Below are 15016 nucleotides of genomic sequence, written 5' to 3'. Positions count from 1 at the left end.
AATGCTCTTCAAACTATATTCAATTGAATACACACAAAGACAAGATATTTAATGTTCAAACTGATAAACTTTTTTTTGTGCAAATACTTGTTCATTTTTAAATGGATGCCTGCAACACATTTCAAAAAAGTTGGGATGGGGCAACAAAACACTGGGAAAGTTGATGAATGCTCAAAGAATATATAATTGGAAACAGGTGAGTGTCATGACTGGGTATAAAAGGAGCATCCCCAAAAAGCTCAGCCATACACAACCAAAGATGGGGCGAGGGTCGCCATTTTGTGAACAACTGCATGAAAAAATAGTCCAGCAGTTTAAGAACAATGTTTCTCAATGTTCAATTGCAAGGAATTTAGGGATTCCAGCATCTACAGTCCATAATATAATCAGAAGATTCAGAGAATCTGAAGAACTTTCTACATATAAGAGGCAAGGCCAAAAACAAACACTGAATACCTGTGACCTTTGATCCCTCAGGTGGCACTGCATTAAAAACCAACATCATTGTGTAAAGGTTCTTACCGCGTAGGCTCAGGAACACTTCAGAAAACCATTGTCAGTTAACACAGTTCGTCGCTACATCTACAAGTGCAAGTTAAAACTCTACCATGCAAAACGAAAGCCATACATCAACAACATGCAGAAACACTGCTGCCTTCTCTGGGCCCGACCTCATTTGAAATGGACAGTGGAAAGTGGAAAAGTGTTCTGTGAGTCCACGTTTCAAATTGTTTTTGGAAATCATGGATGTTGTGTCCTCCAGACAAAAGAGGAGAAAGACCATCCAGATTGTTACCAGCGCAAAGTTCAAAAACCAGAATCTGTGATGGTATGTGGGTGTGTTAGTGCCCATGGCATGGGCAACTTACACATCTGTGTTGGCACCACCAGTGCTGAAAGGTACTTCCAGGTTTTGGAGCAACACATGCTGCCATCCAAGCAACGTTTTTTTCAGGGACGTCCCTGCTTATTTCAGCAAGATAATGCCAAGCCACGTTCTGCGCATGTTACAACAGCGTGGCTTCATAGTAAAAGAGTGCAGGTACTAGACTGTCCTGCCTGCAGTCCAGACCTGTCACCCATTGAAAATGTGTGGCACATTGTGAAGCGCAAACTACAACAACGGAGACCCCGGACTGTTGAACAGGTGAAGTCGTACATCAAGCAAGAATGGGAAAGAATTCCACCTACAAAGCTTTAACAATTAGTGTCCTCAGTTCCCAAATGCCAGTGCTCCCAAAAAGGTGACGTAACACAGTGGTAAACATACCACTGTCCCAGCTTTTTGAAATGTGTTGCAGGCATCCATTTCAAAATGAGCAAATATTTGCACAAAAACAATAAAGTTTATCAGTTTGAACATTAAATATGAATAAAACAGGGCAACAAAAATCACTGAGGAACTCAATAACTTTAACCCACCTATAAAAAAGAAATTACACAATAAGGGATTTATCACTCAGTCATATTGCAGGCATGACAAGATTTTTATGGAGGCAACAGATGATGAGAAAATGTTTTGTGACTTTGCTCACTGACCAGGATATGCATTCATCATTGAGGTGAGAAACCAGACCTGTTTTTAACCCAGATGTTGTTGAATGAATTGAAGACTGTATTATCCAAATACTAATAATAATATTAGAAAATGTAGGTCCCTTCAGTGGCTCCCTTGTTTGCACTCAGGGTCACTACAGCAAATCCAAGGTGAATCTGCATCTTAAATTGGCACAGGGTTTACGCCAGATGCCTTTTCTGATGCTACTCCACATTACATTGAGAAATATGGCAGGGATGGGGTTTGAACTGGGAACCTTCTGCACTGAAACCAAGTGCATTAATAATATTACTAGTGATGTCCCTGATCTGTGCTCTGGCACTGTTAGCGATCATACTACATGTTTACTGGGCCAACTGAGTCCAACTGGACTGCACCACCGAACACTTCTACAAGTCAGGTCAGGCACGACAAAACTTGCAGTGCTCACACTAGTCAAAGGGACTGGACTTTGGGGGGGTTAAACATGCTTAGATATGGCATGGATTTTCTCTTGTGAATATGTCCATAGACTCTCATCCACTTCCCACTGCGGAATCCAGGGCACGAATGGGCCTCAGGGCCAATATAAAACTGACTTCTTCTGCTGCATCACTGTTGTATAACTTTATATACAGAATATGTGCTTGGGTTTCAGGACTGGGAGTTTCCTCACTTCATGGGTGATTTGGATATGAATCTACCAGGAATGTCGACCACGCATGTGAAAGTCAGGCTTCCTGTCTGCAAGCGACTCTTTAAAGAGGAGTACCACATCCACATCACAGGTAAATATGGCTGCTGCACATAAAGTATAGGGTCATTTCTTTGGATGCTGGCCTTGTTTGTAACCAGAGTATTTCTGGTATCCCTAAATACCTGTTAACACTTTGAAATAAATTGTCATAATTTCTATCTGATTAAATAGCAGGAAGAAATAAAAATATCCACAGGGAAAACAGAACTTTGGCCTATTTCTGAACTGTATTCTGAATACCAAATATGCTATCACTGCTCCAGTTTTCAGCATCCTCTATTTTGGGAAGAGTTTGATGGTTGAACCACAGCAACCATTTATAATACATGTGTCACTGATATGGCACACAGGTGCCGCCGCTGCTGTAACTCTGCTCCTTCTTCCTCTCCGTGCACCCGTTGTGCCAGACACATCTTTTCATCTGTCACATCTCTGTCTTTTTATTCTCTCAGCGAGGGACTGTATTTCCCACTTGAAATCATAGTTTCTACATTTTGTTCTCCATTGTGCAGGGCCATCAGTAGAACACAAAAACCAATGTTCCTGTGCTACATGTTAAGCCGTTCAAACGATTTACCAAAGGTCGTTAACCCTGATGCGTTGCCATTAACCATTATGGAAATGGCTCCGGTGCAACGTGATTGGTTTGACTAAAAGCTTATTAACAGTATATCTCAGGGAGAAGAAGGGAGCAGTGTCACATATTCTCACTGAGACATCTGCCTACGATCAGTCAGCCTGAGGAGATGGATGTCACTCTGTAACGTAGTGATCTTGTTCAAAGGTGCTGTCAGAAAAGTAACACCTATAAGTTGATTGGTCTGTGTGCGAAGCAATGTAACGTGAGTGCTATTCCTGATAAATGAACATGACAGAATATCAGTCTGTCTGAATGGGGCCTCTTAAAACTTGTTTGGATTTGGATTGGGGGTTTTGTTGTGCATCAGTCTGCTTGACTGATAAATTATCAGTACAGTGCACATTCTAGGGTTTAAAAAATGTGGCGATAACTCAAGTTATTTGAATTGGAAAACACCTCAAAGCAGTTATTTTGTTTGGGAAATTGTTTCAGCCAAAAAACTAGTACACAGAAGAGTGTCGTGCAGAGGTAATTTTTAAATAGATTTTTGTCCTGATGTACCATGAGATGTGTATTGGCTATCTTTTAATCATGCCAAGAGATTAAAGGGAAAACTATCAGAACGTCCGTACAAACTTTTGAAACTACTCGTGCAGCAAAATCCTGTGCCTTGCTATCAAATAATGAATTTGCTATGTCCCTTATATATATATATATATATATATATATATATATTAGGGGTGGGCAAACATAAAAATCTTAATTGCATTAACTCAATGACTTTCTGTGATTAATCATGATTAATCGCATGGTATATGTGAAACCCAAAAATGAATTCAAAAGCCGCTTAAAAGCAGTTTTATTTGAAAATGTAAATGAACATTGCATAAATTTGAAAATGTAAATTTCAACTGAAACACACTAATGAAATCAAATATAAAACCACTGGCAGGTCATTTGTTATCCTGTTTCATATCAAAATAACAATATTCATGTCCATGACTAAATGTACTAAAACAAATACGTCACAATTGTACACATACCACCATTTGCTATGTGTACAATTGTGATGTATTTGTTTTAGTATATTTAGATTTTGTTTATAAGCCGATTAAATTGAATTGAAATTGAACATTTTATTGAGTCTTAAAGTAAATAAATATGAATTTGGTCACTGGATCCTTAAACTTTGTACATAATGAACTCTACATGGTGCATCCTTGATCTCTGGACATAAATAGGAATAAACAAAATCTGTAGTTTTTGTCAAAAGCATTTCCTTTCAGACATTGGCATGAATGTGTTTCCATATATCTGAGCTGAGCTTACAGCTGCTGTGCTTCACTTCAGGATGTAATTTGAAAAGAAAATACAGCACGTTTCATTTTGGGAGAAAAAAAACGTTTTAGTCGATTGTAGTTTCTTGTCTGTATTACATTTGGAAAGAGGTGTCATTTTATTTAAAGCCGCGATTCATTTTGAAGTTATTAATTCCGACCGGACTCTGTCTCAGCCGCGCAGCGTTTCGAGCTGTGTGAACGGAACGGAGGACGATTCTCGTTTCTTGACAGCAACAAGACAAGAGTCCCAGTTAGTGACTTTAATCCACACAAACGTGACTGATGATATTTTAATGGCTTTGTGAGGGGTTAAGAAGCGGCTTGCCGTTTCTGAAGAGCAGTGAATCAAAGAACCAACGAGCTACTGGATCAAAGCATTGCTTCAATGGTTCATGGTTTCAAAGTGGAGCCGCGCTGCAGAAATAGTTTATTACATACCAAACCCTGAATATCCGACTTTATTTGTACGTCCGTATGACTCTGAAACTCGGAAAAATCCGTATCATTTACAGACTATAGGTTGACATGAAAACCACCGAAAAGCTGTGTTCACCGCGGGGACACGTTCGGATATTCGAGATTATTCAAGATTTTTTTTTTACCGATGACGAACGATGCGTAAAAAAAAAATTTGACCAATGCAGCTACATCGGTCCAAACCGGTCTGGATCCGGGCCTGATCCTGTAGAACTTTGTACCGAAAATGTCCATTCAAAAGTTCGGTGTCTTTCTGCATTTTGTTTTGTTGTGCATTGCATAGCCTGTACTTTTCTCGATCCTCGTGTCGTTTTCTGTGTGAACTCAGCTATCAGCAGGAAGCAGCAGCATAAGCTCGCCCACGACTGACGCTTTCAAAATAAAAGGCAACGAGCAACAGTCATAAGGCTAAAAAAAAAAAAACGCAGCGTTAAGGGGAGGAACAAAATTGTCGGCGATAATGACCTCAATAATTAACGCAACGTTAGCGCGTTAACGTTGCCCAGCCCTAATATATATATATATATATAAAGCAGGGACAGTGGTAAAACCCCAATTCCAATGAAGTTGGGACATTGTGTAAAATATAAATAAAAACAGAATACAATGATTTGCAAATCCTTTTCAACATATATTCAATTGAATATACCACAAGGACAAGATATTTAATGTTCAAATTGATAAACGTTATTGTTTTTGTACAAATATTTGCTCATTTTGAAATGGATGCCTGCAACACGTTTCAACAAAGCTGGGACAATGGTATGTTTACCACTGTGTTACATCACCTTTCCTTCTAACAACACTCAATAAGTGTTTGGGAACTGAAGGACACTAATTGTTGAAGCTTTGTAGGTGGAATTCTTTCCTATTCTTGCTTGATGTATGACTTCAGTTGTTCAACAGTCCGGGGTCTCCATTGTCGTACTTTGTGCTTCATAATGCGGTACACATTTTCAGTGGGTGACAGGTCTGGACTACACAATGATGTCAGTTTTTAATGCAGTGCTGTCTGAGGGATTGAAGGTCACAGGTATTCAATATGGTTTTTGGCCTTGCCGCTTACATGTAGAAAGTTCTCCAGATTGTCTGAAAATTCTGATTATATTATGGACTGTTGCTGTAGCTCGTTTGAAATGGACAGACGCAAAGTGGAAAAGTGTGCTGTGGTCTGATGAGTCCATCTTTCAAATTGTTTTTTTGAAATCATGGACATCGTGTCCTCCGGACAAAAGAGGTGTAGCGCGATGGCCTCGATTAGACCTGATTAAATAAAATATATTAATCCTCTCTCAACCACAAAAACCCACTGGATGCAGAGACTGTATTTCCACCTCAGTGGAGAAATTCCTAAGTCATCTGGAGATCTTCAGATAAGTTTTGGAGACATCATCCCATGGTCCAACACTGCTTCAGCAGAGAAAAACAAGGTTGTAATTCGTGAACTACATGACATGATAATGGCTTAACATCAGAATCTGAGCTTCTCCATTACAGGAGAACCCAAAAACTTTTATGATCAAGATAAGACAGGACCTCTCTTCATCCAGGGGGGACCCTTCCCCCACAACCAGATGGGCCATAAATCGTTGATTCTTCTCAGCTAACTTTTATCTTGAGTAAAACAAAGAAAAGACCTTTGGTTAGAAATATGAATTTACATCAGTATGTCTCTCATTTATATCTAAAGACTTATGATGTTGTTGCATTTATTATTCAAACGAAATGCTTTGCATGTAGTCATTCCAGTTATTGATGTGCTCATGTTAACTGATGTGTGTGTGTGTGTGTGTGTGTGTGTGTGTGTGTGTGTGTGTGTGTGTGTGTGTGTGTGTGTGTGTGTGTGTGTGTGTGTGTGTGTGTGTGTGTGTGTGAGACCTTTCTGCAGTGTCTAAAATGCTGATGGTGAAGTATTCTGTTTATCCAAAGGATGTGTTTAAATATCTCGTAATAATGTGTTCATTTGGGCGCCTTAGAACAAATAGTATTTCAAATGAATTAATGTGTTTAAATAGTTGAATCATTTCTGCTTGCTGTAAGACATGAAGTGTCTGTGAGATCACACACCCTAAATGGGCGGAGTTTAGTGACGTAAGTCCCCCTTTAAAAGAACAGAGTCTTGCTCGCCCTCTGCATTCCCTCTGCCTTTAATTTGGCTCCAACCATTTTGAAAGCTACTAAGAACCATTTTCAACAAACACTTTCCACCTCTGGGTCACTGCAAGCTGACTACTTCGCTGATTCCACACCTGACTGCAGCAGCTGGTGAAACCAGCCGACACAAGCCCTGGGATCACACCGTGAACACCTCTGGGCGAACCCCTCCGACCCAGGTGAGCTCACGCTGCCCGATATCGATGACGGACGGATGGAACCAGCCCTCCAACAGCAGCTAATCCACCCAGTCCAGGGTCCATGAAGGAGGTTTGTTGTCAATGGGTACAGGTGGCTCCTCATCTCCTTTTTCTTTAAAGATATTCTTGTAATATTCTATTTCATAATTGGCTTCAAAATTCATCACTAAATTTCAATCAGATTAATTTACTTAAAGTTTTAAGCTTCACCTTTCTTCCAATGTCTCATGAGTGAGTAAGAAAACTGTTTCCCTGAATGAACGTATTTTTCATCACTGTCTATAAAATGCCAGTCAGATGTTCATTTCTTGTATAAATTATAAATAAATTGTAAATATTTTCTGCTGTGGTTTATTTTGGGTACAGAAGGAAACTCTTGGTCAACCGTATTGAAGAATTCATGATTTTCAGATCAGAGATTGATTAAACCAAATCGAGACTAATTAATTAATTTGAGGCAGATAAATTAATGTTTAAATTATGGTAATTATGCCATATAAAAAAAGAATAAGTGGTGCCCCATTAATGCTTAAATAATAAGTATTAAACTCTAAATCAATTATTTTGGTGACCCGTTATTTTGGGGCCTAATCCAGTCTAATTCAATTTGGTAGTTTAATTACTTATTCACTGCAACTAAATGCTACATATCAAGCGTCCCCGTAGTGAGGCCTGAATATATGTAAAGCAAAGTGTCTCCACTCAAATCACCAATAATCACTACTTTCTACATTTTATCGGTGCTCCGTGAGCGCGATTCAGTAAATTATTAATAAATTTATTCCAATAAATTTATTAATATTCATTACAGTTTTATCGGTGCCTCCATGTGAGGGTTAACCCATATTCGTTACATTTTATTGGTGTCCCGTGTGGAGGCATTAATATTCACTACATTTTTTATTGGTGCCCACGTGTGAGGCTTTATCATTAATATTCACTACAGAGGAAAAAGACCATCCAGATTGTTACCAGCGCAAAGTTCAAAAGCCAGCATCTGGCGTGATGGTATGGGGGTGTGTTAGTGCCTATGGCATCATCAATCCTGAAAGGTACATTCAGGTTTTGGAGCAACACATGCTGCCATCCAAGCACCGTGTTTTTCAGGGGAGTCCCTGCTTATTCAGCAAGACAGTGCCAAGCCGCATTCTGCACGTGACAATGGGATTGAGGAGATCCTTGAAGTATTCCTTCCACTGCCCGACAACATCCCCAGTCAGGGTCAACAGCTCCCCACCCGCACCGTAGACAGTGTTGGTGGGGAGCTGCTTCCGCTTCTGGAGGCATCGGACAGTTTGCCAGAATTTCTTCAAGGCCGACCGATAGTCCTCCTCCATGGCCTCCCTGAACTCCTCCCAGAACCGAGTTTTTGCCTCTGCGACTGCATAGGCTGCAGCATGTTTGACCTGCCGGTACCTGTCAGCTGCCTCTGGAGTCCCACCTGCCAACAAAGACAAGTAGGACTCCTTCTTCAGCTTGATGGCATCCCTTACTTACGGCGTCCACCACCGGGTTCGGGGATTGCCTCCGTGACAGGCACCAGAGACCTTGCAACCACAGCTACGAGCAGCCGCATCGACAATGGAGGTGGAGAACATGGTCCACTCGGACTCCATGTCTCCAACCTCCCCTGGGATCTGGGAGAAGCTCTCCCGGAGGTGGGAGTTGAAGATCTCGCTGACAGAGGGTTCCGCCAGTCATTCCCAGCAGACGCTCACGATACATTAGGGACTGCCGGGTCTGACTGGCTTCTTCCCCTCCCAGCGGATCCAACTCACCACCAGGTGGTGATTGGTCGACAGCTCAGCCCCTCTCTTCACCCGAGTGTCTGAGACACATGGCCAAAGGTCAGATGATACGACTACAAAGTCGATCATCGACTTTGTAGTCAGAGAGGAGAGGAGAATTTGACTGATAGTCGAACCTCGGATTCAGGTGGAGCAGTGTGGTTTTCGTCCTGGTCACGGCACACTGGACCAGCTCTACACCGTCCATCGAGTACTCGAGGGTTCATGGGAGTTCACTCAACCAGTCCACATGTGTTTTGTGGATCTGGAGAAGGTGTTTGACCGTGTCCCTCGAGGCGCCCTGTAGGGGGTGCTCCGGGAGTACGGGGTCTGGGGTTCTTTGCTAAGGGCTATTTCGGTCCCTGTACGACCGCAGCAGGTGCTTGGTCCGCATTGCCGGCAGTAAGTCAAGCCTGTTTCCAGTGCACATTGGCCTCCACCAGGGCTGGCCTTTGTCACCAGTTCTGTTCAATACCTTTATGGACAGATTTTCTAGGCACAGTCAGGGTGTAGAGGGGGTCCAGTTTGGGAAGCACAGAATCTCATCTCTGCTGTTTGTGGTCGATGTGGTTCTGTTGGTTTTGTCAAATCAGGACCTTCAGTGTGCACTGGAGCGTTTTGCAGCCGAGTGTGAAGCGTTCAGGATGAAAATCAGCACCTCCAAATCTGAGGCCATGGTTCTCGACTGGAAAAAGGTGTTTTCCCCTCTTCAGGTTGGTGGAGTGTCCTTACCTCAAGTGGAGGAATGTAAGTATCTTAAAGAGTACAAGCGGCTGAGATGAGTTTCTTCCGCAGGGTGGCTGGGCGCTCCTTTAGAGATAGGGTGAGGAGCTCGGTCACTCAGGAGGAGCTCGGAGTCAAGCTGCTGCTCCTCTATGTCGAAAGGAGCCAGCTGAGGTGGCTCGGGCATCTTTTTCAGATGCCCCCTGGATACCTCGCTGGAGAGGTGTTCCGAGCACGTCCCATCGGGAGGATGTCCCAGGGAAGACCCAGGACACGCTGGAGGGACTACGTCTCGCAGCTGGCTTGGGAACACCTCAGGGTTCACCCGGAGGAGCTGGGGGGGATCTGGAGGTCTGGGCGGCTTTGCTTGAGCTGCTGCCCCCGCGACCCGACCTCGGATGAAGCGGAAGAAAATGGATGGATGAATGGATTCTGCACGTGTTACAACAGCATGGCTTCGTAGTAAAACAGTGCGGGTACTACACTGGCCTGCCTGCAGTCCAGACCTGTAGCCCATTGAAAATGTGTGGCACATTATGAAGTGCAAAATATGACAACGGAGGACTGTTGAACAACTGAAGGCATACATCAAGCAAGAATGGGAAAGAATTCAACCTACAAAGCTTCAACAATTAGTGTCCACAGTTCCCAAACGCTTATTGAGTGTTGTTAGAAGGAAAGGTGATGTAACACAGCAGTAAACATACCACTGTCCCAGCTTTTTTGAAATGTGTTGCAGGCATCCATTTGAAAATGAGCAAATATTTTCACAAAAACAATAAAGTTTATTAGTTTGATTATTAAATATCGTCTTTGTGGTGTATTCAATTGAATATAGATTGAAGAGGATTTGCAAATCATTGTATTCTATTTTTATTTACATTTTACACAACGTCCAAACTTTATTGGAATTGGGGTTGTAGTTAATATGCAGGTTATGTCTGTTTTAATAGTTTCATTTGAACATGTACGAGGGCTGGCTGAAAAGTTGTGTGTCTTGCTTGTTAGTGAAATAATCACGTAGGAGGCAGTACTTTTCTGCCGACCCTTGCATCTTTATCCTGAATTTAGGCTTACAAAACAGAAAAGTATCTATCTATGTATCTTACTACATAGATAGATCATCACATCTTACTACAGTGGCTCTGAATGTGAATTTTTGGTCAGTATATTACAGAAGGACTTTATTGTGCACAACACTAAAAATACTTGACATAGCAAAGAATATCAAATTGTTTGCAATTATGAAAGCTCTTATGGCAAGTGGAAAGGTATAGATTTGTTTTTACGTGAATGATTGCATGCTTTAGAAAATGGATCGCAAATAATGCAACAGAAATGCTTATTTTGAGTTTAGGCATCTTTGTCCAGTGTGGTCCTTTTTTTTTTTAAAATCTCTTTATTAAGGTTTTTTCTTTTTTGACACATACAAAATTAGGAACAAATACAAAAAATACAGAGTTGAGAAAAGAGAAAGAAGAGAAGAACAAGAGAAAGAAAGAAAGAAAGAATGAGTGGGGGCGGGTCACCTATCACGAGTATGATTCACTTTACCCGTTAAAGTAATCTAGGAACGGTTGCCATATCCCGTAGAATGTGTCCACCTTGCCTTTCAGCTCAAATTTAATTTTTTCCAATTGTACATGTTTCATTATATCCAGTAATAAATTAGTAAAGGAGGGTGGGTTCTTTTGCTTCCAATTCAACAGTATTAATCTTTTAGCCAGAAGCACCACAAATTTTATTACAGTTTTTTGTTTAATGAAAAGGTTAGTTGTAATTGGGGCAACACCAAATAAGGCAAGAACCGGGTCTGGGACTAAACGTATATGGCAAACCTCAGAGAGCATCTGAAATACCATTGTCCAGTAGTTGTAGATGTTTGGACAGCTGCAAAAGGTATGAGCCAATGAGGCCGGACTCTGGCCACAACGGTCACATGATGGGTCTGTCCCAGGAAACATTTTAGTGAAACGTTGCTTGGACAGATGAAGTCTATGCAAAACTTTAAATTGCAATAATCCGTGTCGAGCGCAGATTGAAGATGAGTGGACATTATCCTGAGCCTTGTTCCATTGGGAGTCCGATATGTTTACTCCAAGGTCCTTTTGCCAAGCTTCCTTCAGGTGGCCTAGAGAGGGCAGATATTCCATATCTGACAGATCATTATAGACCTTAGAAATTGAGCCCTTTGTCAGTGGGTCATTTAAAATAATTGAGTTCAACTCGTATTCAGGGGGTCGACCGGGAAAAGAGGGAAACATCTCCTTCACAAAGCTGCAAACTTGTAAAAATTTAAAGAAATCTCCCCTGTTAATGTTATACTTTTAATTGATCAAAATGAGCAAAAGTGCCTTGTATAAAAAGGTCACAAACACAGTGTATCCCTTTAATTTCCCATTGCTTAAAAGATGTACCTATAAGCCCTGGAGCAAACTCAATGATTACCCATTATTGGAGCAAGCACTGAACTCATCTTCCAATCCAGTGTGATCCTTTAAGCTCAAGTTCACTTTTAATGACATTCACATATTCTTTCATTCAGATATTTCTACCCACACAAAAGGCCAGTTTCCCTGTACATCAGATGCTGTGCACGAGTTGAAGAATCACACGTGCTCTGACAAACACGACTGGGCTGACTGACTGCAGCCAACTTTACAGTATTGCCAGATAGTTTTCCTTCCTTCCAAATTCAATTTTAAAGGTGCCCAAATGAGATCTTTGGACAAATTCATGTAAAATGAGAAAAATATTGCACATACAATGGATAGTCTGCTGTATCCAGCACACACAGCTTCTGTGCAGCCCTATTGCAGTAATCCCTCTTGTTTCTTTCCACTAATGTGTGCAGACCGGAGTTACAACAATATCAGAACCATCAATGCTCCAGTTTAATACTCTGTAGGAGCTCAGGGCAGTAACAAAATACTGTTTGGAACAAATGTATAAACCTCTCCACACCTCATCTGCTAAATCAGTGGACTTAGTATTACATTCCCCTCGGGTGTGATTCTACAGGGTTAAATATAGGAAACAGACAGGTGAGGTGCCCCAGATGTCGCTGCATACACTAATGACCATTAATCCTGCAGTCATAGCAATCAAATTATGTGACCTTATCTAAAACACTATTGAAGACACAGAAGAGAAGATCATACAGCTTGCAGGTGCTTCGCCTCGTTAAATGGTATGTTCCAGCTTTCACCGAATTAAATATTCGTACCATTGAAAGAATGTAAAAACATTCATTATTTGTTTTATATAACGGCTAAAATAGATCATTGTCATTTGATATTTTATTAATTTATAAACAACATAAAGGGGACTTACATTTTGGTGTTCCACCGTGACGTGTAGTCCAGTGATGCTGTGCACTGACTTCGGACTTCCATAAAAAAAAAGACTGTGTAGTTCCTCAGTTCAGCCAAAAATCACATCAGCATTTCATGTTAGCAGCTCTTCATGCATCCAAACCACTTACAGGGAAGTGGATTTTGTGTGTGTGTGTGTAGCAGCGTCAGTTAACTCAATCAAATCAACATGTTACTGTCTCGTGCACGTGCCCACGCAACCAGCTCGGTCCAGCTGTACCTCTTCAGTGCAGCAAAAAAAAAAGTCACGTCAGAAATGAGTCCAGGTTTTCTTTCTCTTCCTGCTAACAGGCAGCACAGTGGATTTGTTTTGTGTGTGTCTGTATCTTACAAGAATTAGCAGTGTCAGTTAGCTCAAATTATGTCTCAGGAGAGTTGTGTCCCCCGTGCGCTCTATTGGGGTGATATGGTACTATGAGGTCCCTAAGATAAGATGGGACCTGATTATTCAAAACCTTATAAGTAAGAAGAATAATTTTAAATTCTATTCTAGAATTAACAGGAAGCCAATGAAGAGAGGCCAATATGGGTGAAATATGCTCTCTCCTTCTAGTCCCCGTCAGTACTCTAGCTGCAGCATTTTGAATTAACTGAAGGCTTTTTAGGGAACTTTTAGGACAACCTGATAATAATGAATTACAATAGTCCAGCCTAGAGGAAATAAATGCATGAATTAGTTTTTCAGCATCACTCTGAGACAAGACCTTTCTAATTTTAGAGATATTGCGCAAATGCAAAAAAGCAGTCCTACATATTTGCTTATTATGCGCATTGAAGGACATATCCTGATCAAAAATGACTCCAAGATTTCTCACAGTATTACTAGAGGTCAGGGTAATGCCATCCAGAGTAAGGATCTGGTTAGACACCATGTTTCTAAGATTTGTGGGGCCAAGTACAATAACTTCAGTTTTATCTGAGTTTAAAAGCAGGAAATTAGAGGTCATCCGTGTCTTTATGTCTGTAAGACAATCCTGCAGTTTAGCTAATTGGTGTGTGTCCTCTGGCTTCATGGATAGATAAAGCTGGGTATCATCTGCGTAACAATGAAAATTTAAGCAATGCTGTCTAATAATACTGCCTAAGGGAAGCATGTATAAAGTGAATAAAATTGGTCCTAGCACAGAACCTTGTGGAACTCCATAATTAACCTTAGTCTGTGAAGAAGATTCCCCATTTACATGAACAAATTGTAATCTATTAGATAAATATGATTCAAACCACCGCAGCTCAGTGCCTTTAATACCTATGGCATGCTCTAATCTCTGTAATAAAATTTTATGGTCAACAGTGTCAAAAGCAGCACTGAGGTCTAACAGAACAAGCACAGAGATGAGTCCACTGTCTGAGGCCATAAGAAGATCATTTGTAACCTTCACTAATGCTGTTTCTGTACTATGATGAGTTCTAAAACCTGACTGAAACTCTTCAAATAGACCATTCCTCTGCAGATGATCAGTTAGCTGTTTTACAACTACCCTTTCAAGAATTTTTGAGAGAAAAGGAAGGTTGGAGATTAGCCTATAATTAGCTAAGATAGCTGGGTCAAGTGATGGCTTTTTAAGTAATGGTTTAATTACTGCCACCTTAAAAGCCTGTAGCACATAGCCAACTAATAAAGATAGATTGATCATATTTAAGATCGAAGCATTAATTAATGGTAGTGCCTCCTTGAGCAGCCTGGTAGGAATGGGGTCTAATAGACATGTTGATGGTTTGGAGGAAGTAACTAATGAAAATAACTCAGACAGAACAATCGGAGAGAAAGAGTCTAACCAAATACCGGCATCACTGAAGGCAGCCAAAGATAACAATATGTCTTTGGGATGGTTATGAGTAATTTTTTCTCTAATAGTTAAAATTTTATTAGCAAAGAAAGTCATGAAGTCATTACTAGTTAAAGTTAAAGGAATACTCGGCTCAGTAGAGCTCTGAAGGGAAGAAGGGAGCAGTGTCACAGATTCCCACTGAGACATCTGCCTACGATCAGTCAGCCTGAGGAGATGGATGTCACTCTGTAACGTAGTGATCTTGTTCAAAGGTGCTGTCAGAAAAGTAACACCTGTAAGTTGATCGGTCTCTGCGAA

The 15016-nt window shown here is 41.0% G+C and overlaps 1 protein-coding gene across 1 annotated transcript in view; it reads left to right on the top strand.

The window, feature by feature from the left end:
* tmem117 (transmembrane protein 117) overlaps window positions 1-15016 on the top strand; it is a 296188-nt gene that overhangs the window by 268156 nt on the left and 13016 nt on the right. The window contains exon 7 of the mRNA XM_034176082.1: window positions 2196-2325. Within this exon, the coding sequence (XP_034031973.1) occupies window positions 2196-2325 (130 nt within the window). The remainder of the gene's footprint in view (window positions 1-2195; window positions 2326-15016) is intronic.

The sequence above is a fragment of the Thalassophryne amazonica genome, chromosome 8 (genome assembly GCF_902500255.1).
Source record: "Thalassophryne amazonica chromosome 8, fThaAma1.1, whole genome shotgun sequence".
NCBI classification, from domain to species: Eukaryota; Metazoa; Chordata; class Actinopteri; order Batrachoidiformes; family Batrachoididae; genus Thalassophryne; species Thalassophryne amazonica.
This window is presented reverse-complemented; position numbering and strand designations above follow the sequence as displayed.